The 15,108-nt window shown below is 35.3% G+C and overlaps 1 protein-coding gene across 14 annotated transcripts in view; it reads right to left on the bottom strand.

The window, feature by feature from the left end:
• The window catches only part of IKZF2 (IKAROS family zinc finger 2), a 163,128-nt gene that overhangs the window by 54,670 nt on the left and 93,350 nt on the right, over positions 1 to 15,108 (bottom strand). For 12 of the 14 annotated variants that reach the window (XM_073020049.1, XM_007966155.3, XM_038001582.2 and 9 more), the window contains 2 exons: positions 14,772 to 15,038; positions 7,327 to 7,494 (listed from right to left, as the gene is read on the bottom strand). In XM_073020049.1, coding sequence (XP_072876150.1) covers positions 7,327 to 7,494; positions 14,772 to 15,038 — 435 coding nt within the window. The remainder of the gene's footprint in view (positions 1 to 7,326; positions 7,495 to 14,771; positions 15,039 to 15,108) is intronic. The other 2 variants (XM_038001584.2, XM_007966156.3) reach the window with 1 other exon arrangement.

Below are 15,108 nucleotides of genomic sequence, written 5' to 3' on the forward strand. Positions count from 1 at the left end.
GTGAAAAAAATCTTTAAAAATGAATAGAAGTCTGATTGCTTCACAGGATCTTTAAGTTCTTAAAGAAACTGAAAATGTAACTAAAGATGATGTGTTATGGGTATAGTTTAAGCCAGAAAAATTACATGTTATTCAACAACCAAATTTCTCACTGAAAGAAAAGAGCTTGGACTTAAATAAAAAGATAAACAATAAAATATATATTACATTTATAGTTTTTAAAGTAAAAACTTTTCAAAAATGCATTTTCCATGTTACTAGACTTACTGCTATTAATCTACAAACAATCTCTTTTTGCTTATGTTAGATAAAAAGGTCATGGAAAATGCTTAATATAGTGTCTACTGTATAGGGAAAGCTCAAGAAATTCCAGATAAACAACCTAACTACCAGGCCTATGCAATAAAAACCAAGACACTACTTGGTGTCCTCTAGAGGACAAATAGAGTTCCTAATCAGAAAAATACCACCTTGTACAGGGACCATGCAAGGTAAATGAAATACATACACACACACATACATCCCTAGTATTTACTTAATACATGTCATATTCCAGATGTTTTTCAAAGTATTTTTCATTTTTTTTAAACTGTAACATTTATCACAGTAACGTATTCATGCACACCAATGCTGGGCTTGTTGTTACCAACCTACTAAGTGAAAATCAAGATGAGAAATTTTTAAGTCTACAACATAGGAAGCAGAAATGTGGTATTAATATCCAACATGATAAATAACAATACAATAAAACAATGGAGAGTTTTTACCTGGAGGAAAAAGGGAGGCAAATACTTTCTACCAATAATAATATTCATAAAAAAAGAGATTAAACTTAAAATCTTTATATTCCCCTTAATACTTTATACCAGCAGTTCCCAACCTTTTCGGCACCAGGGACCAGTTTCATGGAACACAAACGATGGGTGGTGGGGGAATGATTTCAGGATGAAACTATTCCACCTCAGATCATCAGGCATTAGATTCTCATAAGGAGCACACAAAGTAGGTCCCTCACACGCGCAGTTCACAATAGGTTGTCTGCCTATGAGAATCTAATGCTGCCACTGATGTGACAGGAGGAGGAGCTCAGGCAGTAATGCTTGCTCACCTGCTGCTCACCTCCTGCTGTGCGGCTCAATTTGTAAGAGACCACCCACTGACTGGTACTAGTCTGCAGCCAGGAGGCTGGGGACCCCTGCTCTATACTAGTAATTTTAAGCACTAGTTCTTAAATTTTAGTTAATCTGTGGCACATTCTCTGTTTGGCTGCCATAGCCATTTTCCACATTTCTTTGCTCTGTTCCTGCAAAAGCTAATTTTTACTGGCTTTAATCAATAGGCTCCCTTGTCCTCTGGCTTCTGGTTAAGTTTAGTCAATGTGAGGCACCAGTAAGAGACTGGAGGGTGGAAAGAGTGAGGTCAGGGTGTTTATTTCCCAAGTCACAGGTTAGCAAAGGCTACATTCTTCTACTGAAGGTCAGTGCTCAAGACCCTATCCTATTTCTCTTAATTCCAGTGACCTCTAGATCTCCTTTCCCTTTCAGGCTAGAGCTAGTAATGGCTTCCTACTATTGTAGACCCAACCATCTTTTGTAGACTACCCTTATTCCTAACCATTCTTTTGTGAATATTTGTCTTTCATGCATGTCCCCAAATTTTCCCCATTTGTGTGTCTTACTCTTTTCTTGTCAGGATCCTGACTGATAAGAGTTACTGGTATCAGGAATGGTCCAAAGCTCCATTCAAAATGGAATTCAGGGATAGCAGGATAGCCTCCTTACCAGGGAGTTAATGGGACAGTAGTGATCCAAGGTATGTGCTGGCAAGATGATTATTCAAATTGTCACTGGTGGTAGCAGGTAAGGATGTACGATGCAAGGTAAGGCTTTGGGAGCTGTGGCATTTCTTGCTAAAGCAGCAATGGCAGTGTGTAAAGATTATAGCATGATATGGCTGATGGCCCTAAGGAGCACACAAAGGTGAAAGACAAACTGCATGCCTTGAATACTCAAGTCAGAATACAGACAAAACACCAGAAAGTTTATGTCAGTTTTAAAAGGGTCCCTTATCCACTTAAGCTTCAGGGCAAATAAGGCTGAAGACCAACTCCAGAATCTGATTTGAAAGGTTATAGAATTGCAATGCTAAATACAATGGAGAATACTAAGACCACTAGTTTTTGGTAGTGGGGCAATGATGAGAAAGAGAAACATGGGATGGTAGTATCTTCTCCCTTCCCCCCAACAACTTCATTGAGGTATAATTAACATACATAAAACTGTAGTAAAAACAAGAAGAATAAAAACTATTATTTCAACATGTAGCACTAGCCATATTTAGGGGTTTAGTAACCACATGAGGCTAGTGGCTACCATATTGGACAGCATAGCCCTACAACTATCACCTCTTCCAAGACAGCACACTAAAAGAAATAATAATTCTATGGGTGAATAACAGACATTAGTGAAACCATCAGAAAACTGAAAGATGTTAGGGTTGATAATTCATACTATACACCCATTTAAACTGTTTATTCAGCTAATGCACAGCATTGATGCAGACTTAATCATTTCATAATGCTAACTGTAGATGCAGTTTTAGCTATACAATCTTTACTGAAGCATATTAATATAGCCCCCAACACTAGGTATGAAGCAATGGACTTGATTTCTGGTTAGGGTAATTTGTATAAGAAAGATAATCAGAAGCGGTTTTTTCCCTTCACACTGCAGGAGCAACATACTTTTACTATCTTACCTTAAGGCTAAGTCAACTGTACTCTCTTTGTCATAACACAGTCTGGAGAAATCTTGTTCATCTTGACATCCCACAAAACATCAAGCTGGAATATTATATTCATGACATTACACTGATCGAACTTGGGAGAAGGATATAGTAAATATTTGAGATGCCTCAGTAAGAGGTATATGCTATAGAACAGGAGATAAACTCCAAGAAAGTTCAGGGACTTTCCGCATTGGTAAAATTTTACGGGCCAGTGATCTGGGCATGCTGAAATAGATCCTCCATCGTAAGTGAGAAATTGCTGCACCTTGCACCTTCCTTCGTGAAAATGAAGCACAAAATATGGTGGCCTCTCTAGATTTTAGAAGCAACATAGACCATATTTGGGTATACTTCTATGGTGCATGTACTAGGTAATCCACAGGCTGTCCATTTTGAGAGCAGTTTGGGGCAAGAAAAGGATCTGCATCATACTCCTGCCATGATGAAAGCTCCCTCTACCTTTGACTCTTAAGATTCAGCAGATGCAATGATTTTTGGAAATGTCTATGGCAAATGAAGATGCTGTATGACATCCCTGTCAGTGGAAGCCTCAGTGTGTAGATCCCTCATGGTTTTATAGTAAAGACATGCAGTCTTCTAACAATAACTAACCTCCATTTGAAAAGCCACTCCTTACTTGCTAATGAACTTTGGTTAAGATTGTGTACCAGGCAATAGGACTCCCAATGACAATATGGCCCAAATCGTGCATCATGAACTAGGTGTTATCTAATTCAACATATCAAAAATGTATACAACAGCTTTTCATTGGTATATTTTCCTTCCCTGCAGCCTTCTTACACTGGTTGAGGAAGCCCAAGTATACTGTATGAGCAAGTAGCTCAGAGGTCTCTAATACCTGCTACTACTGTTTCTCAATCTTTTTGCTTCAATCCATCTGTAGGACCTCTTGGGGTATTCTCAGTGACTAGTTGATGAGGATGAAACAGTGCAGATCTGGTTTGTAAACAGACTGCCTGGTATTCAATACCAGCTGTGACTACAGTGTTTACAGGTCCACTTAAGGGAGATGGCCCTGAAATACAGTGGCTATCCCTCCAGCAGCCAGAATTTCATTCAGCTAGTACATTTAACTGTACTTTGCATGGAAGAAGAGATACTCGAGGTAATGATATATGGAATGGCCATACGGTCAAGGATTTCAAAGAATAAAATTGGATGACTGGTGACAGAAGGTCTAGGGGAGAGTTATGAGGATGTATCTTTCAGAATTGGCAAAAAATGTGATGATACAGTATTCTATGTAAATTCTCTCTAGAGGGCATTCACTGTAGAGAAGGCCCTTAGTAATCTGGACAAGGTAATCTCATGAACGTCAGACTCTTTACCAGGCTTACCTGGTACTTGCTCAGTGGGCCAATGTACAAAGTGATAATGGGAGTAGGGATATAGAAACTATGAACAGATTCAATTACATAGACTTCCTTCTTCTCCATGACTGATTTAACTACCACCACTGCTGAGTTCACAATTTTCCAATGCTGAGACCCTGATATGGCACCATTCCTGAGGGAAAGCAACCAAGCAAGTAGTGGCAGGCAGGTTAAATTTGACTCTTTCAACATGGAGGAGGCAGAAATTTATCCTATTGGGATGTGCCTTCCCTTTCTCTTCAATATTTTTGGAAGCTCCCTCAAGTATGGGTTTAACAGAATGCCTTACCAATTACCTTGGTATTCCTTGCAACACTGCCTTCAACCAGGAAACTCCTTTTTATGGCAAGACAAACACAATTAGCTCAAATCTATAGAATGCATGGGTCATACCCCATGTATCACCCTCCAGAATCAGCTGGCTAAATGGAGTGGTGAAATGGCCTACCAAAGGAGTAGTTCATGTATGGTTGCCAGTTGGGAGGAGTTTGGGGGTGTGTGTGCTTTTTTTTTTTTTTTTTTGAGCGGAGTCTCGCTCTGTCGCCCAGGCTGGAGTGCAGTGGCGCGATCTCAGCTCACTGCAAGCTCCGCCTCCCGGGTTCACGCCATTCTCCTGCCTCAGCCTTCCGAGTAGCTGGGACTACAGGCGCCCGCCACCTCGCCCGGCTAGTTTTTTGTATTTTTTTAGTAGAGACGGGGTTTCACCAGGTTAGCCAGGATAGTCTTGATCTCCTGACCTCGTGATTCGCCCGTCTCGGCCTCCCAAAGTGCTGGGATTACAGGCTTGAGCCACCGCGCCCGGCCGGGTGTGTGTGTGTTCTACAGGATATGATATATGGCCAACGTCATCTCCTCCATAGCCAGAAGGCATGAGTCTGAGAACAAAGAGGTTAAGGTAGAGGTGACCACTCTAATAACATCAAATAACCCATTTAAAAGCTTTTTACTGTGTCCTGAAACCTTTAGATTGGTGGTTTTGGAGACCTCAGTTCCCAAAAGAAGAATGTTTTCTCCAGGTTTCAGAGATCTGGTCCTGTTGTATTGAAAGCTGAGAATACTCACTAACTATTTTGGGCATGTCAAGCTGCCAACCAAACAGGGACTGGCTTACAATTTTTCCAGACTACCAGAATGATTTGGAGTTGTTGCTGTACATTGAGGATAAGAACTACACTTGGAACTCAGGGGATTTACTGGGGCATATCTTTTGAAATACTTATCTAATAATTTTGGTTATTGAAAACCTGTAGCAATATAAGAAAGACAGGACCACCAAAGACTCAGAACCTATAAAATTTGAGTCACCTATTAGATAAAGAACCTTATTTAGCCGATGTGCTAAAGAGAGTAAGAGTAAGAGAAGATGTATTTGAATGGAAGAAGAGAACTATAATGATCAATTTTGAGCTTTCTGGCAAATTAGAGAAGCAAAAACTATAGCAACTCTGTTTTATGTTCTATCTATTATGAAGAACATTAGGGATGGCTAGTATTTTAGATTCCAGTTGAAAGCATGATTGAATTGGTATCAGCTCTTAGTGATGCAGTAGCTGGATGCCCCCTCTCCAACAATGACTCCATTAAACTCTCTTGAATTACCCAATTTGAATATATCTATTTATATATCTGCAAAAATCATAACTTGGTATACTAAAATTGCAAAATGAGCACGATGGCAGTTATAAGGACCATGTCTTTATTTATTAAGACAGATTACATAATATGCACACACAAAACCATGATATTAAAAACAACACAATTTCAACAAAAATAAGATGGATGTGTACAGTTATTTATTACATGAAGTCGAGGCAAAAATATATGTTCATGAAGATCTATTTGTTATATAATCTTTGGATAACTCAGCAATAATTTAACTCTGGCTAGAGTACATGACAAGTTAAAGGAAATGCCTGTCATGTCCTAAAAATATTTTTCAATAAAACTTTTCATAATAAAACACTGCTTTAAGATATAGTTTTGATAGCATAATTTTAAAATAAGACATAAAATGTTGTAGTTGGAAATAAGTGAATTCCTTTAACTCAAGGAGGAAAGAAAAATATATACTTAAAATATTTTGTTTCCATGTTTGCATTAATTTAATTTTTGTAACTGCCCTAAATTTAAGAGTTAATGTTTAAAATAGTTTTACACAATTCACATTCATGTTTAAAAACTCAGTATAGCCTTAAAGATGAAAAGGAAAAATGTAATACGAGAGATAATACAATAAGCATTATCCCACAACCTCAGCACTCTCCAATACGATTTGTCAATGTAGATTAAAATATCACTTCCATCATATCTTCATATTAAAATTAAAATTTAGTATGTCATTATGAACAGAAGAAACAAATAAAACTGGCTTGAGAGTATTCTGTATTAATTTTCCATGTTTAACTTCTTGGTTATGAAAATTTATGCTAAAAGTCAAATGAGATTCATTTGGATTTCTGATCATTCTTTCTCTTTTATGTGTTATATTCTGGCATTTCTTAAAAACATTAAATTTATTTCAGATTTTTTTCTTTTATTCCCAAGAACTTGTCATATTCTAGATTTTTTTAATGATTTATGAAACACAGCAAAGTTTCAGAGTACCCAACGACTATAGTTTGAGAGCTAAAGATACAAGGAGAGTTAAAATTAGAATATAAAATACTCCAACGGCCAATTTTCTGAGTATATTTTCAAGTTCAAAAGAAACCATTTTATTTTCCACAGAGATACCAGCCTGAGCACTGTATCAGTCAAAAAAAAAAAAAATCAGTTTTTAGTTCCTCTATAGTAACTCGAAACATAACTGATATTATAATGGATCTTCACTTATGCTGGATTAACTATAATGACTGCATTCTTAAAATTTTAAAATCACAGAAAATATATAACAGCTGCTTTCTTATTCTAATATATCGAAGTAAGATACTCTCCAGTTGACAGTGCTTCTTTTTGCCAAGCCTGAAAGTCTAAAGATGAAAGACACATGCATCCTGATAGATTTATCAATTATCTAATGTATATCAATAACAATATTGTCCTGGTCATCACTAACTACATGCCAAAGCCATGTTACTACCATCCAGTAGTACTCTTCTAAATTTTCCTGTTTTACTTTTCTCCTCAAGGAGTTGGTGACACTTACCAGAGTGGGTCCTGAGGTGTCCTGTGAGGGCGTCCCTTCTTCTACAGGCGTAGCTACAGAAAGGACATTTGAACGGCTTCTCTCCAGAGTGTAACTTTATGTGTCTCAGAAGGTTGCCCTTCTGAGTAAAAGAAGCTCCACACTGGTTACAGTGGAAGGGGCGTTCACCTGCAGCAAGGAGAAGAAATGGGAAGGTTCAACTAGGGTATGTGCAAGTGACTAATTTGCCATCCACTGTTAACCAAAGCCAGTTCTCTATGCTAAAAATGCTCATCTCCCTCATAAGTCTTTTAAACATTTATCTTCCTAGAATTTGCTTTGCTAATACAGTTACCAATGTCTCAAGTTTTACATCAAATGATCTTTTCCCTTCTATGTATAAATGTGACAGAAGTCCTATCATTGACTCATAAGAATAACAATAACAGCATTTACCATTGGTTGAACAATGAGGTGCTGTCACTTTACTGACTTACACACAATTGTATGCTTTCCACAGAATATTTCAATCCTTTCTTACAATGACAATAATTAGGTAGTATTAATTTCAATTAACAAATGAAGAAAAGTTCATAGATCAAAGTATTTTATTACACAGAACTAGAAAGTAGTCAAGGTGAGAAATGAACTTGGTCAGTTTGGCTACAAAATCTTGTTCTCTTTATTTTACCAAGCTATCTCTTTAAAATTGGCAGAAAAATTGAGCTGAAAGAGACCTTCAGTCTAACTCCCTCATTTAGCTAATGTGGAAAGGGGCAACTAAAAGGTAAAGCAAATGAACCCACTTACAAAGCTCATTAGCACAAAGAAATCAAGTTTCTTGATTCTCCTGGTCACTAATAGTAAAAACTTTAGCAAAATTTCCAAATAAAATTATTCACCCAGACATTTCCTATATACCTGTTTCATGAAAATTATTGTTTGAAAGGAATCTTTTCTCCCCGTTTTTCTATTACTGATATTGCTATAAAGTTTTTAAGCCTCAATTCTAAGTTTGGTCTGTTGCCATCAACTGACTCACCAGTGTCATCAAATATAAAAACATGTAGGCAATGAAGCAGTACAACTGGCACGTAGGATCAAATTGATAGCATTATCAAACCATAAAGAAAATGCTATTTTAAATTCACCTATCTCTAAATATATACACAAAGTAAAATATAAATTCAAATATAAGTAAATAGTAAAAATGTATCATACTAAAGTTCTAAGTTTAGAATAAAAAGAACATTACAAAACAATTCCCTTTTGGTTGAACCAGATCATTTCTGTTCCTGAGGCTAGATGATAATTGTAATTTTAATAGTTTTTCAAAAAGCTTACATTGAAATGTCATGTTTCCTATATCTTTAACTGAAACACACATAATAATAGTGAATAATAAAAACTCAAGATCTTTTGGCCCTTTGACATAAGGCAAACTCAATGATTTCTTTAATAAATTAAAGAAAGCTAAGAGGTATAAAGAAGACAAACTATGGTCACTTTCTGGCAGCAGCTACTGCAAATTCTGTCATATAGATTTGTTTATAAAACCTAGATAAATTTAAAAATTGATAGATCAGGTACATCTCAAATTCTGTAGTACTTAGTGTTTTAGGAACTTAATGAGGTACATACCAAAAAGGTATAATCTGTGTCTGTGGTGGGGGTTAAGGTTTTTTCTTAAGAAATCTGGAGCTCTTATGAGCTACATATACAAGAGGTCCTATATTGATAATATTGGATTGAAAAAAAATTATCTATAATGTTAAAGTTCCCTTAAGTGGTATCTTCTTTAGTTTGATTAACCTGGTAAGATCTATGTCTCCTCATATAAAGTCTTCCAACATAAGGTTTTAAAATAAATCAAATTTTGGCAGATCTTTTTTATTTTACACATAATATACAACTTAATTATTTGATTCTCTTTCCTAATGGAATCACAGGCTGCATCTTTTTAAATCAAGAATTTTCCACTCCCTACCCCTGCCACATAATTACATAGTATTAAAAGGAAAGGCGGAGGCACTTCTTTCACAAATTAAATTTTTAAAGAAAAAGGAAAATAGCAAATATATATTATACTTTTCACTCCACATATTTGATTTTACTTTTAAAATCTGTCTATGTAAGGTTTCCCAAGCAAGCTGCAAATTCGTTCACAATAACTTTACAAAAGAGTTAAATTACTAAGTGTGGTGAACAATTTGAAATCATGTCTACCTTTAGATAATACTCCTGGTCAGTCGCAGTGGCTCACACCTGTAATCCCAGGACTTTGGGAGGACAAGGCGGGGGGATCAAGAGGTCAGGAGTTCGAGACCAGACTGACCAACATAATGAAACCCCGTCTCTACTAAAAATACAAAAATTAGCCAGGCATAGTGGCGGGTGCCTATAGTCCCAGCTACTCGGGAGGCTGAGGCAGTAGAATCGTGTGAACCCGGGAGGCAGAGGTTGCAGTGAGCCAAGTTGCACTACTGCACTCCAGCCTGGGCGACACAGCGAGACTCCATCTCAACAACAACAACAAAACAAAACAACAAACAAAAAGAGATAATACTCCTATAGCATGCTGACTCAGATTTCCTTTAAACCTCCTACAATGTTTGGGTTGAAATATTTCAAAATCCCTAATTTAGAGTAGTTCATTATTCAAAAATAATGCTAGTCTAAAAATGAAACAATAGTATCTTTTTTAAAAGGAATTTTAAAATTCACCTAATTGAGTTTTATGAGATTAATGACAGGGTAATTTAGTTTTTACATTTACAAAATACTACAGATATCTTCAAATCTTTTTAATAAGAAAGTACTTCTGAATTTATATGATCATCCCCAAATAGGGTAGAAGAAACAAAAGGTGTTCTAGGTATATCTGGATATACTGTCCGGTTGCTCAGTGTGGAAGTCATACTATGGAAGCCTTTGGTAAGTTCCCATGGACATGGGAAGTAAAGAAGAACAAGGCATGATGAAGGTAACTAGTTTTCTTCCTTTTTCTGGTAAGAGAAAAGGGGCATTGAAAACAATACATTTTAATTTCAATAAGATAAGGCTTTGGGAGATATTTATTTGAATTATAAGTCTTGATGCTTTTTACATTTGGATACTAATTTTATGGCTTTCCTCATTTTATTTGCCTAACTCCTATTGATGTCTTGATTGTATGAAAAGATAATTATCATTTCTAGAGTCCATTTGTTTTACTGTGCTCCAAACTAAAGTTAGTTGGAATCATAATGAAATCTTCAATGACAATACTGTTAGAAACAAGGATTAAAACAGAGGGTAATTTATGAGATTTCTAAAAGTATACATAGTTATATTCCAGGAATAATCCAAATATAGAAGTAATATCCATATCTGTCTAATAACAAATAAAAAGTGAATTGACTCAATTTTTGATAGTTATTTCTATAAAACATTAGCAGCCCTTTTTTTCAATGTCGTGGGGTATTTCCTGGCCTAGGCATTACAGAGATAAATGTAAAATTATCTGATAATTAAGTAAAAGGTTCAGTTAACTATCTTTTCTCTATGCAAATAGTACATATGCAAAAACTCCATACTGTCTATGTCACTTTAAAACAACATATCTCAGTTATTTCTTGTAAATAATTTGTTTTTAAATGGACGGCATCAATGGGGCCCTTTCTGAGTCAGTTTAGAGATTGCCTGAAAAAAATATTAATCATGTTCTTTATATGTATATCAAAGGAAATTTTAAGAAAACCTCACAAATTTACTAACTACATTAATGGAGCAATCCAAGCTGAAAACATTAAGTAGTTTGTTATAACCGTAATGACTAATCTTTCCCCTGGTAGGCACAAAAATCTAGACTAATACAACTGGATCCAGGAAAACAATTACAATATGGTCATGTGTCCTTCATGTCCATATCTGAATCTGTTGTTTTGTTTTTATTTTTAAATCCAATATACCAATCTACTGGTCCATTTTTATTTATTGACTGGGTGAGATTATATATTATTTTTGTTATGGAATATCTTATATTTCGATATTTTATGTACCTTCATAAACACCTATTTCTCAATCTGCGTTTAAATATTCAATTAAAATGCAAATATATATGCATCAATTTGCTTTGGTGAATCAAAGACAGGGGGTGCTCCTATGTTGGGTGGAACAACAACCTACAAATATGCAGAATCCCAAGCATCTGTTGAGTGCCTCTGAGCAAGAGGATGGCTACACAAAGCTGCAATGTATGGTGCTGAAAACTGAGTTACAAAGATGGGAGTAGATTAAAGAAAGGTAAAATTAAAGAAATTCTACATTTATAATGTCCAATCTATATGTGTTCATGCATGAATTGATTCACTATCCCTATTTTTTTTACTCTTCTTTCTATATTCCCAGTGAAGAGTGCCTGGACTATCCGATGACAATATTACCTGATTACTTACTAAAGTAGCAACATCAAATAAATAAAATGAAGTCATTAATAAGACACTGCAATTGGTACTTTAGTAGAGTATGACAGAGAAAGAAGAAGAGCGGATTCAATCTGATGCTCCATGATGTTGTAATGAAGTGGGTGGTTCTCCATCATTTTTCACTATCAATTTTATATTAGAGGCCAGGTGCGGTGGCTCACACCTGTAATCCTAGCACTTTGGAGGTCAAGGTGGGTGGATCACCTGAGGTCAGGAGCTCGAGACCAGCCCGATCAACATGGTGAAACCCCGTCTCTACTAAAAATACAAAAATTAGCTGGGCACAGTGGTGGGCACCTGTAATTCCAGCTACTTGGGAGGCTGAGGCAGGAGGATCGCTTGAACACGGGATGCGGAGGTTGCAATGATCTGAGATTGTACTACTGCACTCCAGCCTGGGCGACAGCAAGACTCCATCTCAAAAAAAAAAAAAAAAAATTACACTAGATATTCTATGAACTAAAAACACTAAAAAATATGTTTCTCAAAGGCATTATAAGGTTTTAAGACAGTGCCTTTAATATTAGAGATAAACTGGTAAGAGTGGGAAGTTCTAAAATGCAGGCTAGTTCACGGTATTAAGGAGAAAACATTTGGCGAATGACTAGATTCTGACTACATTTTTCTCAATCTAGTTTAAATTAAAGAAATGCAAATAGACTTTCTAGTCTTAAAATGGTACTAAAGTGGTGTTGAAAATGGCAGGACACAATCAGATGTATAAACTGGATCATCAGAAATATGTTTAAGTGTCTAGTTTAAAGATATCATATCCACAATTTCAAAGTTGACAAAGCATGACAGATATCACAGTTTCTCCGTAAATGGCTATTAACTTTAAGAAAAATCTAGATCTGAAGAAAGTGTAATAATTTGCACAATACTCCAATAAACACTGATTGACAAAAAAGATAGTGTTGCAAGTGTACTTTAACATACTCCTTGCTGTTATTAGTTGAGTGAGTCTCGTATTCCTAGGATTTGTGGAAATCTGTATAACTGTTTATAAACTTTATTATGCCAATTAGATTATCTTCAAAAATAAAATAATTCAACTCTACCACTCTAGTAAATATCAAAAGGACAGTAGAGTAGGTATATAATTATTATTGTATTTACAAATTAACAATCTTCATGAATATTATTATATCACATTGAATCACTGATTAACCTAAATTTTCTAAAAACTGTACTCTGGTTTTCTGAATTTTCTTAATTCAGAACATAAAAGATTAATTAAAAATCTTCTAAATACTGTTTTTAGTTTATTTTTTAGCTTAAAATTTAACATTGCATGCAATTCAACTGAAAAACCATTAGACTGACTGTTTTGTTTGTATTTTACTAGACAGGAGAAGTTACACATTTGAATGAGTATTATCTTCCTTAATATAATCACTCTTACATAATTAATATATTATAACTTTGTGAAACTTGTTTTTAGAAGTGTTGTTAGAATTAGCTCATGAGCATAGATGAAAAGTAGATTATTTTATAGGCTTTTCCCTTTTCTTTTTATCAAGTAGATACCAAGCTTCATCTTTCAGCTTTTTCTAAGATACTTTTAAAAATTAAAGAAAAAAAAATACACTAGTAATATAAATCTCTTTAAAACATGGTGCTGTTTAAAAAGGAGATAAACCGAAAAGCAAAATGTAATTGACTATATGATTGGAATAAGTAAATATGTTCTAAAGCTGATGATTTTGATTATGATAACACTGATTTTAATGTATAACTTCTCACTGTAATGTTTAAAATATCAGTCTTAGTTTACAGTTATACCTTATAATAAATTATTGGTATACTGACATACCAAGCAATAGTGTGTCTGAACAAAACCAGTATGGGCATCAGAAAACCCTGGTTCTAGCTTCAGCAATGCCTTTACCAACATAAGGGATAATGGACAAATCACATGACTGTTTCTTCATGTGTATTATGAAAGGTTCAAATTAATAAAGACTTTGACCTACCTTGTATCTTTAATGCTTTAAGCATGTAATTATTAAGCTATTTAGAAATAAAACTTTTAAATAAATTTATTGTGATTTATATTTCTTCCGAGTGTTTTTTAAAACTCTGAGAATATTAGTTATTAATATTTTACTGTACACTACTACTTTGCATTATAGTGAAAGCCATCATTACCATTAAACTAATTTTCATATGAACTTGAAACTTCTTTTGTTAAGAGTCAATGATCCTCCTAGCTTACCACTTACTATCTCATTTCTGTTGGTTTTTAAGAAAAAAAAATTGGCAAAGGGTTTAAAAAGATTTAAGTAAGGCCTTCTCATTTGGTTAGTTTTCATGAAAAACTTTTCACCTGTCAAATGTTTAAAAATATAGTATGAGTTAATCTGAGGGCTTTTTCCTTACTCTATGCCAGAATTACATATTCCAACCTACACACCAGCCACTATTTGTCGTATTCAATCCTATATATATCCTTGCAGGAGTTATAACCAACAATTACAGAAAGATGGTAGCATCCCTGAACTACAAAAGCACCTGCCTGCTAGTGAGACCTGTGGTAGGCAGAGATTGATTAGAAATTGTATTCCAAGGAGTTAACTGCATAAAGTGAAAATTATTCACTTATATAAATGCATGAGTGCCATTTTGTAGTATAAACTCTTATCTAGCAAACTATATTACCTGCCCATGGGTATGGTAAAATATGTATAGAAATACAAAAAAATTAAGTTACACAATGAAATTCTCCTATACCTTTTGAACCCTTATCATATTATTGCTATATTAAGAACTGTGGAAACTGAATCCCAAACTTCTTTTCTGATATGCTATTCAGATTTGAAGGCTGGAAGTCAAGACCCAGGCTACTCTCTGTTTTTCTGCAATCCAATACTAGCAGAATTCTGAAAAGGTAGTTTTCACCACTGCCACCCCTGAATAAAAAGGAAAGAGAATAGATGTCAGGTAATATCAACATCAGATGTCACAGGCAGTCATCAGGTTATTCTTTCAGCTGCTTACCAGTGTGACTCCTTTTATGTACCATAAGCACATTGGGCCCAATGCAAACCATGCCACAGACGTCACATTTCAGTTTACCATTCGGAAGCCGGATTCCTCCCTCGCCTTGAAGCTCCTGGACTTTCCTGTTGTCAGCCACCTCGCTGCTCTCAATTAGGGGTTCTTCTAGGCTGCTACCCTCATCATGGCCCCTGATCTCATCTTCACGGCTCAGGGGTTTCCTGTCACACTCTTCATCACTCTGCATTTCTAGTTTTACTGAGTTTGCTGTAATTTGAAAAGAAGAAAATACATTTTAAATACATGTTATGTAATATCACCTACATCTCTTTTCCAC

Source organism: Chlorocebus sabaeus, chromosome 10 (assembly GCF_047675955.1).
Source record: "Chlorocebus sabaeus isolate Y175 chromosome 10, mChlSab1.0.hap1, whole genome shotgun sequence".
NCBI lineage: Eukaryota > Metazoa > Chordata > Mammalia > Primates > Cercopithecidae > Chlorocebus > Chlorocebus sabaeus.